The 16667-nt window shown below is 39.6% G+C and overlaps 1 protein-coding gene across 1 annotated transcript in view; it reads left to right on the top strand.

The window, feature by feature from the left end:
- Window positions 1–16667, top strand: part of FRAS1 (Fraser extracellular matrix complex subunit 1) — a gene marked incomplete at its 5' end in the record, with an annotated part of 258570 nt that overhangs the window by 4613 nt on the left and 237290 nt on the right. The window contains 5 exons of the mRNA XM_008577934.1: window positions 5397–5480; window positions 7128–7229; window positions 7535–7726; window positions 12175–12264; window positions 14398–14433. Coding sequence (XP_008576156.1) covers window positions 5397–5480; window positions 7128–7229; window positions 7535–7726; window positions 12175–12264; window positions 14398–14433 — 504 coding nt within the window. The remainder of the gene's footprint in view (window positions 1–5396; window positions 5481–7127; window positions 7230–7534; window positions 7727–12174; window positions 12265–14397; window positions 14434–16667) is intronic.

Genomic DNA, 16667 nt, shown 5'->3' on the forward strand with positions numbered 1-16667 from the left:
TGTCAGCACTTCTAATGTAGGTAGTTCTGCCTCGCAGCCTCAGAAGACCATGCCTGACTCTGTTTTTAATTATTATGCTATATTGCCTCCTCAAATGATGCTACACAAGATTTATGGATAATAATAATCACAATAACAGTATTTGCCAATATCATTGAGCACGATTTCAAATATTTTGTATGTGTTAGTTCATTAAATATACAGAAGATATAAGCTCATCAATAGAAATGTATTTCCAGGGCTTGAGCTCTAGAAAAACTTGTAATTTGTCTTCAAAAATTTCCATGATTTTTAATGTAAGGGTTTTTTATTTATTTATTTATTTTATTTATTTATTTATTTTTCCTTTTTGTCTTTTTTCGTGACCGGTAATGGGATCGCAACCCTCAGTGTCGCACCTGTACCATGACCGGCAACAGGATCGCAACCCTCGGTGTCGAGCCCGCACCACGCTCAACCAGTGAGCTGACCGGTCTCTATGTGGGATCCGAACCCTCAGCGGGAGCGCCGCCGAGCTCCTAAGTGCCACACTCTACCGAGTGTGCCACTGGGCCGGCCCGGTTTTTTTTTTTTTTTAATTACAAAAGGAATTTGTACTCATTAAGGAAAGTTTGGAAAGGGCAGGCAAGCGGAAAGGAAAATGATCACAGGTATTTCTACCATTTGAAATGGTCATGATAAAATTTTTTTTCCATATTTCACTTTAGTCTTTTAGTAGGTCAATGTGGGTATATTTGTTTGTATAGTTCTAGTCATATTTTAGAAATTGGTGATAATCCCCAACAAAAGGAGAAAATCCCTATGTTCAAATAAGAGGTTATTACCTTAATGAGGGATGTTCATTCATACTGAAATTGCCAGCCTTCAGCTTTTGTCCGGATGCCACGTGAACAGAGCCATGACGCCTCCGTGTTTCCATAGGCTCACTAACGTGGTCTGTTCAGTCTGATGAGAGTTGCTTCTGATGATATTACCACCTGTTTTTTTAACCCATATTGATTAATAGGAGTAGTTGAACTTTATCTTTGGATATCTTTTCAAGAAAGATAGATGATTGGTATGTCTTCTGAGCCTCCAAATGTTTGAGAATTATTTTCTTGTTCTTTACATACATGAAAGACAATTCGGAGGGCTCTCACATTTGGAGAGACTATAGTCTCGTTCCATCCCAACCCTGTAGTCTCCTTTCCAGCATTGTGGAGCTTAGTGACAGGGAGAAGAAGTCTGAGGTCCATCTGCTTTCTATTCTGTTATATGCAGCTAGTTGACCCTGTTGCATTCTTATGGGATGATTCTTTATCTTTATAATTCAAGCATCTTTCACGCTGTTTCTGGGTGAGGTATCTTTTCGCATATTTTGCTTAGAACATTGGAGGAGTCTTTTCAGACTGTATTCCAGTTTCTGAAATGCTTTTTCCAGTTGTGGCTTTGATTAATCATTTCTGTTCCAATTATTCTCACTTCTCCAGAAACATCTAAGATGTTTACGTTGCTCCTGTCTCTTTCCCCTCTTATCAGTCATGTTCTCTCCCATCGGTTTTCACTTTGTGTCTTTCCTCTGCATATGGGGAGAGTTTAAGTTTACATTTACTACCTCCAGTTTTGATTTTAAGTTGACAACTTTGCTTTAATTTTCTTTTAATTCTTCCGTATTTCTCCTATCATTGGTTTATCTGCTTTTCTATCACTATGTTTATTCTTTCTTTATTGCTTCCTGCTTCTGTTTGATAAAGACCGCCTATTCTTATATCTTCCTGAACTTGCAAAATAGCTTTTAAACCTTTTCTTTTAGATCCTATAGTAAATAGTGTTCAAAAGTCTGCCGTTCCTCTGAATCTTCAGAATGTTATTGCTTTCTCTTTGATAGGGTTCAGGACAATGCTGCCCTGAAATATGGCACCTTAGCATATTGAATATTTTAAGCTGAAGGAATTCGAGGAAATGGCAATATCAGGAAGATCACTTTAACCTTCCCCCCACCCCTCTCCCCTGGTGTTCTCCTTATAACCAGAGAAAAGGAGCATCCTTATCTCTGAAGATGCAGAGAGAAGAATCTGAATAAACAGACCTCCATGTTTCCCCAGTTTATTACCACCAGGTCATATTCTTTATCCTATTATATTTCTCCATGACTATCTACTCTTCATCAAACCTACTATAAAAATCCCTCAGGTTTATCTATCTCTTCATTTTCTTATGAAGACTCCATGTCATGTAAAACCTATGTTAAATAAATGTGTATGCTTTTCTCTTGTTAATCTGTCTTTTGTTATAGGGGCCTCAGCCATGAACCTAGAATGGGTAGAAGGAAAGATATTTTTCCTAACCTACAGCTCGTTCTTTAGGGTTTTCCCCAAGTTCCTTTCTTTCTATTTATTCATCCTTGATCAAGAGAAATCTTTCCATCCTTACTATTTGAAAGCTGAGTGGGTAAGTGGACCCATAGCCAGATGCTAGGACATGTGCCTGTCTCCTAGTTCAAGGGTATGGCAAGTTTTCACTGAGTGTAGCTCTGCTGTACTGAGATCAGATCTTTTCCTATGTCCATGCCTACTCTTCTTACATTCTGAATACATGAAACAAAAAACCGTTATCCCGGTTTGCACTGCTGTGAGGGATCTTTCCTTTACATTTGAGGCCCCCTTCCCCTGGCTTCTTGTCACTCCTCTACATCCCCAGCACACAAACTGCCCACTCATTTTTTTTGACGTTATGGGCTCTGACTGGGCAGAAGAAAAACCTACTGAGGGAGGTGAATGGCTGGGCCTGGCGCTCTGACTGCCGCAAACAGCAGCGGCCACAAGTTGGAGGGACAAAGGTCATGTTCTGTTAGATATAGGAAGGCAGGAAATTGGGAAGAGATGATGGTTCCTATTTCTATTTAGGCTTGCATAGAAAGTCTTATGGTCATTGGGACTTCCTCTTGGCAATGGCAGAAGGTTGACTGTTATTTCTAACTTTTGGTGGCGGAATTTTCATCTCTTTTTATATCTTCAAAGGTATTGGCACAAAATTTTGTCAAGAGCTGTCAGCCATAATACACTATAAACTTATTTATCACAAGTAATTTTATTTAAGGAATATTGGAATTTTCCAATAAAAACAATTGAATACATCTTAATGGTAGTCCTACCTAAAAATGTAATGGCATTAATCATATTTTTTAGTATCAAACCCCTGTGTTTACTGAGGGTACCATATTAAACCTGGGCTTGGAAATCTTTTTCTGTAAAGGGTCAAATAGTGAATATTTTCAGCTTTGTGTGCCATACAGTTGGAACAGCTACTCAACTCTGCCATTATGGCACAAAAACAGCCATAGACAATATGTAAATAAATGGATGTGGCTGTGTTCCAATAAAACTTGATTTACAAAAACAGGTGGTGGGCTGGTTTTGGCCCAGGGTCCATAGTTTGCTAGCCCCTGTATTAGATTGTACGTTTGGAAGAGCATATCTATGCAGGTCACAATGATAGGACAGGTGTATGATAGCAACAGAGTGTGCTATTAAAAAACCATTTCCATTTCGTTTCTCTGATCTCCCTTCCTGCTCCCCATCTCACTTGCCTCTCCAGCCCAGCTTATAAAGCACCAGCCCAGATGGGACCTCAACTTTCAGTCATATAGTTCTGTTGCATCCTGGATATTTTCTCTTTAAATGCTTTTTCTTCCTGCCCTTCTTGGTCTGTATTTGTGAAGAGAGATTCAATTTCTGTTAACAAAGTATCTGATTAGGTATAGCCAATAAGAATTGGAAAGCATGATTTTCCTTATACCAAACACTGCACAAGCAATGCCTCCCTCCCTGCATACACTCGCGCTGACTCTGCTACTGTGTTTGGGTCTGCTCCATGGTGGCTAAGATGGATTGATACTAGCTCTGTGCCTGTTCAAGATTTGTGATCATGATGTTTGCTAGCACTGTTTATCTAGCACTGTATAAAGCTTAGTCCATTTGTTTACTATAATAGAGTTACTGAATAGTGTGACATCAGATATACCTTTCTTTTACTTCCTCACTGAAATTTCATTAAACTGAAGAGTTCTTTTTGAGGTCAAGAAATGCTCAATGATTTCAATGAAAGACCAATTTTCACATACTCTATTAAACATCAGTGGTTGTAATAATACTTTGCATATAGAATAAGAAAGAAATGAAATAACCTAAAACAGAGAAAACAGATGTCAATTTAATTTGAGTAATTCAGGCATTTGAAATAAATCCCTGTTAGGTAGTAATGCATGAATCCAACTGATCATATATAACTGGGTTAAAGGACTATTGAGGTATGACTGAAAATTTCCATGAAAAATTAAACTTCACCCCCCACCCCAAGTACATTGGCCTCCTTATTGTTGCAGAACGAGTAGCAGAATCATGATGATGATAAAATCTCTTTTTCTGCTTCTTGTAACAGAAAGTGAAGATAACTGTTCTGGAGTTATTTTCCATGTAAGATCTACCACTTCTTAGTCATTGAAACTTGGTCTGTTCTCACTTCCCTCCCTGCCTTTAATTCATCTAACTTCCCACTGTTGAAGAAGGTTATGGTGAAAATTCTAAGTGAGAAGCTGACTCTGGCATTAAGGAGGAGACTGTCATGAAAATCCTCACAAGGCAGAAGAGACAAATGGCCTGATATTCTAGGGGTGGTTGTAGTGGTGGTGTTGTTAGAGGTGAGAATGTAGAGATAGGGCAGTTAGGGAAGGGTTCTTTAGGCATTTGATCTCTGTCACCCATATCTCTCTGCACTGGCTTATTCCCAGATATCTAGGAAAACATTTTTGTTTTTTTTTTCCATGTTAAGGACTTCTCTAACACACACATATATAAATGTGTGGATTCATGTATAGATGCAAAAGAATAATGAATAGCTTACCAAGGGAGGGTTACCTTCACTTTTGAGTTTAGAGGTGACTCAGCAGGAGTATTACTTCTTAAGTGTTGGTATGGTGCTCTGAAGTCTTGCTGCCAGCCATTTACCATTACCAGGTTAGCTGTGTGACCCTGGGCAAGTTACACAACCTCTCTGGTCTTTACTAGTTTGTAAAGCAGGGATGAAAGCATCTACTTTATAGGGTCATGTAAAGCACTTAGAACAGTACCTGTCAAACACGAAGTACTATTATTATTGTTATTGTTATTTGTGCTTTTATTTGTTCTTAGAAGAGGATAAGACTTTAGGCATGTGCAGACTTCTTAAGGGCCACACTGACCTTGGAAGTGCTAATTCTTATCAGAACCCCAGGTGACTAATAAAAGCTAAATGAGAGGAAATTGCTGTTGTGGATGCTCGAGGCACATGATTGAGTTGGCCTTGAATGAACCTTTCCTACTGCTGTGGATTTTATTAATACATCCTTTTGATGGATTGTTCCTTTTCTGGGTGTTAAGGATGAAACTGTAGTTCGAGAACCTGGAGCATGTTGCCCCCAGTGCTCTGCGCGTTCCTGCTCTGCAGCTGGCCAAGTACACAAGGTAACCTTTGGTATACCCCGTGTAGGTGTTTTGACATCTGTTTTCACACATCTGCCCTCTGCTCTTCCAGCCACCGTGCCTCCCCACCCTCACATCTGACTCTCTGCCAGCATTAGTGACTCAGTACATAAATGGCTTTTTTCATCTCTTCATGGAAAGCCTTTATGAAAAAATTAAGTTGAAGGGGATTAGAAACATAAAGGAATGTGCTGGCAAGCAGTATCTGGTTCACGAACTTTCATGAACTTACTTACTGTTCACACATCTTAAAGGGAAATAAGAGCTATCATTTGTTCCTATCAGTTTATACTCAGCTGAGTCTCTGGGAATATCTGTCTGCTTTGGTTGGATTTTACATACTGATATCCAGAGACAATCCCCCCCACTCTCACCCACCTTCTGCTGGTGGAGACAGGGAGTGGGACAGGAGAGAAGGAAGGGAGGTGAGAGGCTGGTGGTGGAGGAACCTGCAAACTTGAAAGCACTGTTGGGGCAGTCTAGATAACTGTGCGCAACACATAGTAGGCACCAAATGAAGATGAGTTCAACCAGTTGAATGCCTTAAGAGTGCCCAGCTGACCCCAAAGATGGTTATATTATTTGAAAGCAAAGAACATATAAAAAATAAACCCAAATGCTTCCCTTGCTCGCCAGCCACACAAGGCTAAATAGAAATTGAGAGATTATGACTCTCAGTAGAAAATCTGGAACTAAGTGTTAGGGGATGGATGTTGTGCAAATTCTAGACAGTTAACTTGAAATCTGAATGAAAACAACTAATTGGGAAAGGATTTTTGTATGTGCTAGATCTGTGCTGTCTGACACAGTGGCTACCTATGTTGCTTGCACTATATTTTTATTGGGCTGATGTGTGCTAGACTAATTTCTCCTTGGAGAGACAGCCTTTGTATCTGTTAGATGGTTTTGGCTGCAAGTAACAGAAATACCCCTGTAAACGTGGCTAAATGATAACATTTATTATCTCAATCCAGAGGTAGGGCAGCTGCAGGGTTGATTAGTTCAGGTCTCAGTGATGTCTTCAAGGATCTAAGCTCTTTGATCTTTCCACCCTGCTGTCCTCAGCATGTTGGCATTTGCCTTTCATCTTGTCCCTTCATGTACTCAAGATGCCTTCCTCAACTCACCCTTGCACTGTCATGGCTAAAGGTTGCTGGGAGAAAAGCATGGGCTCCCACACTCTACAGACATCCCCTGAGTTCCCCTTGGGTAGGATCAGGACAATGTCCATGCCCTAGCTGCAAGGGAACCTGGGGAAATGAGTATGTGACAGCGAGAGCTGGGTCTCCTGGCAGAGAAGAGCTGAAGAGCGGCCTTTGATTAGGTGTCCAACAGGGTCTTCCCATCCATCTCAGTGTTCCCAAGGTCTCTATGTGCCTGGCACAGATCCAATCCTCAACACGTCTGTGAGATGAATACAGTCAAATGAAAATTGATCTAAAGTTCCCTTTGGGCATTTATTGACTTTTTTCTTAGAGGCTGTTCCTATCTAAATGATATTATTTCTCAGGAGTACATTCAACATGTCTCAATTAAAAAACGTAATAAAAATTGGTTGTCTTATGTGTCTGTGTTTCTATTCGATGTATGTGACATTTGGTTTCCACTTTTTTTCCTTTCTTCACTTAGCATGGTGAGCAGTGGAGCGAAAATGTCTGCACCGCGTGCATATGTGACCGGGGTGAGGTCAGGTGTCACAAACAGGCCTGTCCTCCACTAAGATGTGAAAAGGTATTTGAGAGTGTGTCACTTGATTTTCTAAGCTTTATTCAGAATCATTTAAGAAATGCATTTCTTAGTCTAGCACGTCCTTTGAGGGAATCCAGTGTTTTGTAATGTTCAGAATGGCGTGTAAAGATATGAAAATCTGCTTCCTGGGAGGGAGTGTGGAGGTGGAGGGGAACTTGCCTCTGCTGGTCAGGCAGGGGGATGACAGCAGAGCACAGTGTTGGTGCTTCACGTCCTCCCGGCCCTGTCGGCTTGGTGACTTTGCTCTCTCCTGAGGATGCCTTTCACCCACCATTCTGTTTCCTCAGGGTCAGAGCAGGGCTCGACATCATGGGCAGTGCTGTGAGGAATGTGTGTCTCCTGCCGGAAGCTGCTCCTACAATGGGATTGTGCGGTACCAGGATGAAATGTGGCAGGGCTCAGCCTGTGAGTTTTGCGTGTGTGACCATGGCCAGGTGACCTGCAATACTGCAGAGTGTGACAAAGTGCAGTGCGACCAGGTAAGAAGCGAAGGCGTTCCATGTGGATTGCAGCAGCTCTTTCCAGCAGAATAGGTGGGCCTGCGCCTGTTCCTTCCTTCTTGGTAGCAGAGGGGATGGCCAGGTTGACTGCTCACGTTTCAAGGGAACTTCTAGCATGAAGATTCTGTGGTGTAAAGTGAATGTCACTATTTGTTCAGACTAGCTTGGAAGAGCCCCTTGTAGCTTTTAGCTCCTGTGCATCTGGTCAGATTGGAAGCCCTGAGCCAGAGACATGATAGGGAAGGACATGATATGGGACATTAGCCTATCTGTCAGCACAGCTGGACCTCACTGCTGGTGGCCTGCCCAGCTCTCCATGGTTGTGAAACAGGGGTCCACAGGTGCACCAGTGGCCCAGCTCCTGCTGCAGGCCCCTCTGGCAGCATTGAGCAGAAAGCAGAGCCAGCACCTAGGGGCCTCTTTTGTGGATCAGAAAAGAGAATAAAATGATTTTGGTTTTTGTTTTTAAGAGAAAGTGAGGGGGGACCTTGTAAACAATTAACTCTGCTGACCTCTGTTGAGTTCTGCCATCTGTAGAATTTCTAGAAGCTTCTAACAAAGCAAGCTCTGTTTGGACTATAGATGTATATTGTAGGGAAATTACATTTTTTTTCCTCTTTGAGCTGGATTTTGACCCAGATTTTGACCCGTTGCAAAACAAATTGCTTTTAAAGTTGTCTCCTTCTGCCTCACCGCTCCCATCCGCCCCACCAGTTTCCCTCAGGGCTGTGAACTTGAGTAGACGAGGGAAACTTGAAAGGTCTGTAGTGTCTGTGAAGGCATTTTTCTTTCTAGTTCTTCTCCCCCACATCTCAGATCCTCTTAACATTGAGCCTAAGGAGGAACAACCTTTCAAACAAGTCTGTCATTGACAGGGTTATTTTTCATTTTACCTTCTACTTCTAAGGTCTTGGCAGAGCAGAAGCATATTTAGGTAAAGAGGGTCCTGCGTTTTGCATTTATTTCACCCCCCTCTCCCCATGCCTTTTCATTTCTTTTCTCTCTTTATGTTATAGGAGTCAGAATAGTTGGAAAAGATGAGGAGAAAATCTAATCAGGGCCCTGCTCCTTCTCACCCTCTAGGCTGAGGCTGGGCTTCCTTGCCTCGGTCATCTGCCCAGAGGATGCTGGGTTAATTTCCAAGCTCTGAATTTATCTAATATCCTAGGATTTATGGAAAATATGGGAGAGGTGATCCTAGTAGGATGGGTTCTTTAACCACCTTCTTCCAATCAGATCTGAACAGAGTCTCACTCAGAAAACAATTTAACTTGTTATCCCAATTGTTAATGCATTCATAAGTGCCTGTCCAGTTGCCGTGAGCTGTGAAACCTAGAAGTGGTAGCGTAAACTGGGTTCTTAGGAAAAATGGGGAGCACGTGCTAAAGTGGAGAGTGGCTTGATATTCATCAAGTCACCCCAAAACACTCTTTATCTCTCTCTAGTTTCCCCAACCCCTGCTGTCTTTTCTTTTATGAGTTGAAGAGTCTCAATGCCTTTAGCCTATTTCCCCAGATCTTTAATCAACTAAATTGCATCCTTCCAGATTACCTGCATGTTCCCCACATTTTAAGGCACTGGGTTCTAAAGTAGAAACACTGCCAGAAGTGAAATTTTAATCAAAACGGAATCTTACAAAAAGCTTCTTAGCCTTCTTCAGATGCCATATTTGTGTAAATAGCTCTGGTTAATGACCTTGTTAATGCCTGGATGTACTAACTTCCTAACTTCTGCTTAGCTTGTATCACTGGTGATAGAAAGATGCATAAGACACATTTTAACCTCAAGAGTTTTGGAGAAGTCAGATATGTAAACAGAAATTGTAATACACGGTGGCACCAATGATTATGGAAATATGAATGAAATGCATTAGGGGCTCCCAGAGGAAACGACTGTCTGCCAACAGGAGCAGCGAAAGTGCTCTACTGGCATTTTTATTCAGTTCTACCTGTTTCTTTCTCTGAAATGTCAAGGTCATTTGATTTCTAATCTGGGATGCGGAGGGTGGATTAAGCTTAAGTATATGCACAAACAGGCATGAAGAAGTAAACTTCTAGAAGAGGCAGAACTGTGCAGCTCCACCGTTGTCATCATTACCACGTTGGTTATCAGCAGCAGTGTTCTGAATAGCACTGAAATCAGCATACAATTTTTCTTTGTTGAGAAAGGAGAAAATAGCACAATCCTTGTCTTTGATATATCAAACTAAATTCCTAGACAACAAAACATAAATAAATCAATGGTAGAATAGCACAATATGATGATTTTCAGTTTTCTATACTTTATGATGTCTTTGAACATAAATTCAAATGAAGAAGTCAAATCACCTTGTTTTAAAAAGGACCTAGCATTCACATCGGAGGCATAAAATAGTGGGAGGAGTTGAAGCTTGTAGCAAAATGCCTGGAAGAGGGCAGGCACGCTGTAACTGTGAGGTGACTTTCCCTTCTCCAGTGGAGGAAAGTTCCCTCACGAGAGCATTTCCTTTCCTAATGGGCAGGTTAATTGAATTGCATTCTTTAGTCTGGTGGATGTAGGTATGATTCGGTGGGGAAGGGGTAGCAGATTCGATCTGGACTATGCAGCAGAATCCCTCTGAAAAGAAAAGAATGAGTGTTGTTTCACAAACCAAAAAAAAAAAAAAAAAAAAAAAAAAAAGTCAAAGCAAAGGTCAAATGCTAATTGGAGTGAGCTCCCCACTGCAGTGAACTGACAGGGTCTGGGGCGTCTAGGCCTCTTCTATAAATAGCACATCTATTTAGAACTTCCTAGTCACCAAACTGAATCCTAGTTCCTCAGGAGCAGGGCTTGCTGTTAGGTGCGGTAGCGTTTGAAGACTCAGAACAGCCCCCCGTTGGCCTTGTCTGGATGATGTGGGCTTTCTTTTCAGTTTTGTCTGTGCATGTTGTAGCAGACACTCAAGAATCTCTCATGTGTTTGTCTTTAAAACAAGTCCACATACTCTGTCCTGTTTCAAAACGACTCAGATTACATAAGTTTAACCCCCTTTCTATGTGTTAAAAGCAATTTTCGATGTTTCGATTATTCCTTCACTACCAGCTGATTTGTCAAATTTCTGCAAAACAATTTATATGTAAATACGTCTGCTCTCTATAGTCCCCACTGCTCTCCACTGGCCTCTAGTTGACATGAAATTTTGGTGGACAGTCATCTATATAACTCCCTTCTTTTAAAAATAACTTTTTAGACACTACCTAAAGTTATAATCATTCATGTATTTTTGTGTTTCTTGTGAAAGTTTATGTTTTCCTTTATTAAAATAATATATATTAATTCTACAAAATTTTGAAGACTCGAGAATAGTAGAAAAGAGACTTAAAAAACCATCCTTAATGCTACAATCTAAAGACAGATACTTTTATGTTATATTTGTTTTTAGTGCGGTGTTTTTCAACATAAAATATTATTGTGATTATTCTGTTTTTGTAATTTTACATTATTCATTTTCTATTTAACATGGTTCCTGCACTTTAAAATATAATATAGAGCCCAAATTAAATATTAAATATTTAAAGAAACATTACCATTCTTTAGAAAGCAGATGTATCTTCAGAAAGTGGGAAATACTTTAAAGAATACTCTTTAGCCTATAGATATTAGATGTTAGTGTGTGCATGTGAAATATTGTAAACAGAGATTGTAACAGATACTCTAAGAGGTAGGACTGCAGTAGAATCACACTTCCTAAATTATAAAATTCAGAACTACTTAAAATTTTTTTGCAGCAAGCATTTATTATTTTGTAATAAAAAGTGAAAACTGAAATTATTGATATTGGGGAGTTAAAATGATAAGACTTCGAAAGCTAAATTTCTACCCTTCAATTGTGGCATTTCTTCCTCTCATAATTTAAAAAGTAGTTATGATGTGAGTTGGGTAGCAGTAAGAGTTTCAGAATATTGAATAAAATTTTGTTTTCTGCTGTTTAATTTATGCCCACAGCTACATCTGTGCATAAGGGGATGCATCTGATTTTGTATTCAAGGGAAAATGTTGGTTTGATTTGAGCTCTGTTAATGAAACCAAAGTCACAAGTTCCAACCTTGTATATTTAAGATAGAGTGATCCTTTTCCGAAACTCATAATTTCCAGACTATAACATTAAACTTGGCCATGCTTCTTATTCATATGAGCTCCTGGTGATGGGTAGGAAATTATGGGGGGATCAAAGCACAAGTATCATCAGAGCAGGAAAGAGAAAGCCCTTGGAAGGTGTGCTGTATTGACTAGTCTTTCCATAGGAAGACAGCACAGGGGGCAGGGGGGGATGAAATAAGTAGTGGGCTGAAGCGAAGGGTGTGCCAAGGTTTCTCATTCCTGGCAGGGAATCCAGCTGCTTCACAATTTAGCACTGAAACCTGGAGATGTTAATTTGATAGGTGCCTCTGCAACTCTCATTTCTACAGGGTGAAGAATTAATTCACTTAGATGGAAAATGTTGTCCTGAATGCATTTCAAGAAATGGTTATTGTGTTTATGAAGAAAAGGCAGAATTTGTGAGTATCAGGCTAATAACTAAAGCCTATTAAGAATTAGTAATTCAGGGTGTCCAATTAGCTCAATTGGTTAGAGCATGGTGCTGTTAACACCAAGGTCAAGGGTTCGATCTCTGTTACAGGGCAGCTGCCAAAAAAAAAAAAAAAGAATTAATAATTTAAAATTAATTTAATGAGGGGATATTACCTTCTTGTTTCTTTTACCCATTCATTTGTTCAACAAATGTTATTGTGTACATACTATGTACCAGGCACTGGGGGCAGAGAAGTGAACACAATAGGCAGAGTCCCTGCTTTCATGCTGGAGCTTCCCTTCTGTGTGGTGACACAGAAATCGCACACAGACACGTCAGGTGCTGACGACTACTGCCTAGAAGACTATAGCAGCGTAAGGAGGCCAGAGGGTGGGCACTGGGGGCAGAGAAGTGAACACAATAGGCAGAGTCCCTGCTTTCATGCTGGAGCTTCCTTTCTGTGTGGTGACACAGAGATCGCACACAGACACGTCAGGTGCTGACGACTACTGCCTAGAAGACTATAGCAGCGTAAGGAGGCCAGAGGGTGACTGGGTGGGGTGGGGGTGCTCTTAGAAATTTGAGCAACACCTGAAGGAAGTGAGGGAGTGAGGTACTTGGATATCTGGGGGGAAACATACCAGGAACTGAGGCAAAAGTATGCTTGGCCTATTCAAGAAGCAGCAAGAAAGCGAGTATGGCTGGACCAAGTGTGTGAGGGAGAGAGGAGTTAGAGATGAGGTCTAGCACGTAGCTGTTAGCCGGGACTTTTTACCCTGAGGTGGATGGGAGCTGCTGGGGAGTTTTGAGCAGAGCACGGCTGTGATCTCACTTATCTGAGAAAAGATGACTTTGGTTGCTACATGGGTGAGCAATGGAAGGGGACGAAGCTGGAGGCAGGTGGTCCAGTTAGCATGTTTTTGCAATAGTCCAGGTAAGGGGAGATGGTGGCTTGGCCTTGGGAGGAGGTGGTGAATGTTGTAAAAAGTGATCAGGCTCTAGATTTATTTTACAGTTAGAAGGGACAAAATTTTGATGGATCGTATGTGGGATAAAACTCCTTTTACTAAGGTTTTATTTCGCCCTGTGTCTGTTCCCTTTTATTACCCAAAGGAAAAGAAATATGTTAATCTCTTCAAATTTGCCCTATTTTCTGTAGTCTGTGTTTTCCATAAAGGGGTTTTGGAATGTTGATAAATTCACTGTGTTCTTAAAAATCTCCCAGTTAGTTGATCATAAATATAACTGCTTTACTGACCAATCAGAATAGGATTATAAGAATTAGGATTAAGTGCTTTGACTGGGGGACTGATTCCTCCACATTTTTTCTTTATGATTTGGGTAAATTACATCTATCAATCTGCTAGTGTTTCTGTATAGTCTGGGGAGATAGTATTGCACAGGATTAACAGTGCAGGTCTGGATTCAGATCCTTGCTCAGCCACACACTATGATGTGGGCAATTTACTTAACCCTCACTGTAAAGTAGGGATAACAATAGTACTTACCTTGTGGGGTTATTGAGATGATATGTATAAAGCACTTAGAACAGTGCCTGGCACATTTTTTAAAAAGCTAAAAACATTAGGATGGTTATTATGCTGTTGTCATTATTTGTTTTATAGCAGTATTTAATAGTTTAGTCATCTTTGTTTCTTAAGAATTTAGGAGATTAAAGCCTCCCTATAAATGTTGAATTTCTATTTCTTAATCATAGTATCAATTTTCCTACCCAGTTTTGGAGGTAAATTAAACCCAGTGGAATTAAAGAAAACCAAGTTGTTTTAAATAAGTCCAAATCTCCATAATGCTCTGGTACCATGCAAAATTAAAAATTTTGCCCTTATAAGTTTAGATTCCTTCACATTGAGGGGAATTGAAGCCAAGTGCTTAAGCACAGAGTGAGAGTAAGAGTTCAGAACTATTTGCTAGGCAAGTTGTTTTTACCTCATATTGGTATGCCTTTTTTTTTTTAATACAGGTAGATTTTATTTCTATTCATAACGAATGAAGTTACATGCTACTTGGGGAAAAATAGATAACTCCTAATGAAAAAATATATAGATCAGCCTAATGGTATTTTTAGTGGTATAACAAATACATTTCTCTCTGTTCCTAGATGTCCTCGAATGCAAGTGAAGTTAAACGTATTCCAGTAAGTATAGATTTTTGACTTATACAATAGATCATTACTAAATTGTTTTAAATAATGATCTGTGTGAACTATCATGGGAACGCTCAGTGCCTTAGCATTTTTAACAGCCACGTTTGAAGGCACTGTGTTCAGAAATTAAGAATCTTAATGATAAAAAAAAGAATCTTAATGATAACCCAGACTTTGATCCATGAACTTTTACTCCTTTCCTTAGCTTTTTTCCCCTACAATTGATAATTAGTACTTTTCCAACTACAAGCTCCTACATATATCCTTTCCCTTTATTGTGATGATTTTCTCCTCCTGATTTTTTTTTCTGACCTAGAAAGCTCAATTTAACCATCAGTGGAGTTTCATGTACTGCAAAGTGCTGAAGAAAGAGCTTCTTGGATCTGCGTGCGTTCGTTCACTCCCTGAGTATTTACAGGAAAATGTAGAATGGTTTCTTTTAACAGGAAAGCACAAGCATGTTTGTTTACACAACAGTCTTACAACTTTGGATGTTATAGAATAAGGGGCCAGGAACCCAGTTTGCCTTCAAATGGAAAAAATTACTTCTGCCTTCTCCAGATAATATTCCTGTTTTTTAACATTTGCCATTTATTTTAATTCACAATGTCACATTAATTGTTTGGCATGTTTAACATCAGTTAGCTTAATAAATATTGTATCAAATTTTCCCTTTAAAATCTGCTCTCCTGTTTTCTCCTGCTTTACCTCCCTCATCACCTCAGTACATTCTGGTAGGAACCTTTGTCTCCTTCCAGGGTGAGTAGGATTGTGTGCAAAAAGGAATTACTTTTCATAATTCACTTTGGATTCTTTGTCAGAGAACTAATATTTATTACCATAATTTGCTTGGCTGAAAAAATATTTTAGTATGAGGAAGCTCATGACTACTCTACAGCTCACTAAAGTGGGCCTGCAAATGCTGATTTTAAGAATACAGTAACTCCATATGATCATCTCAATAGATGCTGGAAAAGCATTTGACAAAATTCAACATTCCTTCATGATAAAGACTCTCAACAAATTAGGTATAGAAGGAAAATATCTTAACATAATAAAAGCCATTTATGACAAGTCCACCACCAGTATTATTCTGAATTGGGAAAAATTGAAGGCCTTCCCCTTAAGGACAGGAACAAGACAAGGATGCCCACTCTCACCATTTCTATTCAACATAGTACTGGAGGTACTAACTAGAGCAATCAGGCAAGAGAAAGAAATAAAGGGAATCCAGATTGGAAAAGATGAAGTCAAACTTTCCCTATTTGCAGATGACATGATACTATATATAGAAAAACCTAAAGACTCTATCAAAAAAGTCCTAGAGCTGATTAATAACTTCAGTAATGTTGTAGGATACAAAATAAATGCCCCCAAATCAATAGCATTTATATACTGAAATAATGAATTAACAGAAAGAGTAATAAAGAAAGTAAGCCCATTTACAATTGTCACCAAAAAAATATGATACCTAGGGATCAATTTAACCAAGGAGGTGAAAGACCTCTACAATGAGAATTACAAACCACTTCTGAAAGAAATTAAAGAAGACACAAAAAGATGGAAAGATATTCCATGCTCTTGGATTGGAAAAATTAACATTGTGAAAATGTCTATACTACCCAAAGCGATGTACAGATTCAATACAATCCCCATCAAAATACCAATGACATTCTTCACAGAAATGGAAAGAACAATCTTACTTTTCACATGGAAAAACAAAAGACCCCGAATAGCCAAAGCAATCCTGAGCAAAAAAAACAAAGCCAGAGGCATAACTCTGCCTGACTTCAAATTATACTATAAAGCTGTGGTAACCAAAACAGCATGGTACTGGTATGAAAATAGACATTCAGACCAGTGGAGTAGAATTGAGAACCCAGAAATCACTCCTCAGGCTTATAGCCATCTGATATTAGACAAAGGCAACAAAAATCTACATTGGGGAAAAGATTGCCTCTTCAACAAGTGGTGCTGGGAAAACTGGATATCCATATGCAGAAGAATAAAACTAGATATGCATCTCTCGCCATACACTAAAATCAACTCAAAATGGATTAAAGACCTAGGTATGAGACCTGAAACTGTAAAATGACTAAAGGAAAATATAGGTGAAACACTTCAGCAGTTAGGTCTGGGCGCAGGCTTTATGAACATGAGCCTGAAAGCACAAGCAGCAAAAGAAAAACAAATGGGACTATATCAAACTAAAAAGTTTCTGCACA

This window comes from Galeopterus variegatus, unplaced genomic scaffold (genome assembly GCF_000696425.1).
Source record: "Galeopterus variegatus unplaced genomic scaffold, G_variegatus-3.0.2 Scaffold1607, whole genome shotgun sequence".
NCBI classification, from domain to species: domain Eukaryota; kingdom Metazoa; phylum Chordata; class Mammalia; order Dermoptera; family Cynocephalidae; genus Galeopterus; species Galeopterus variegatus.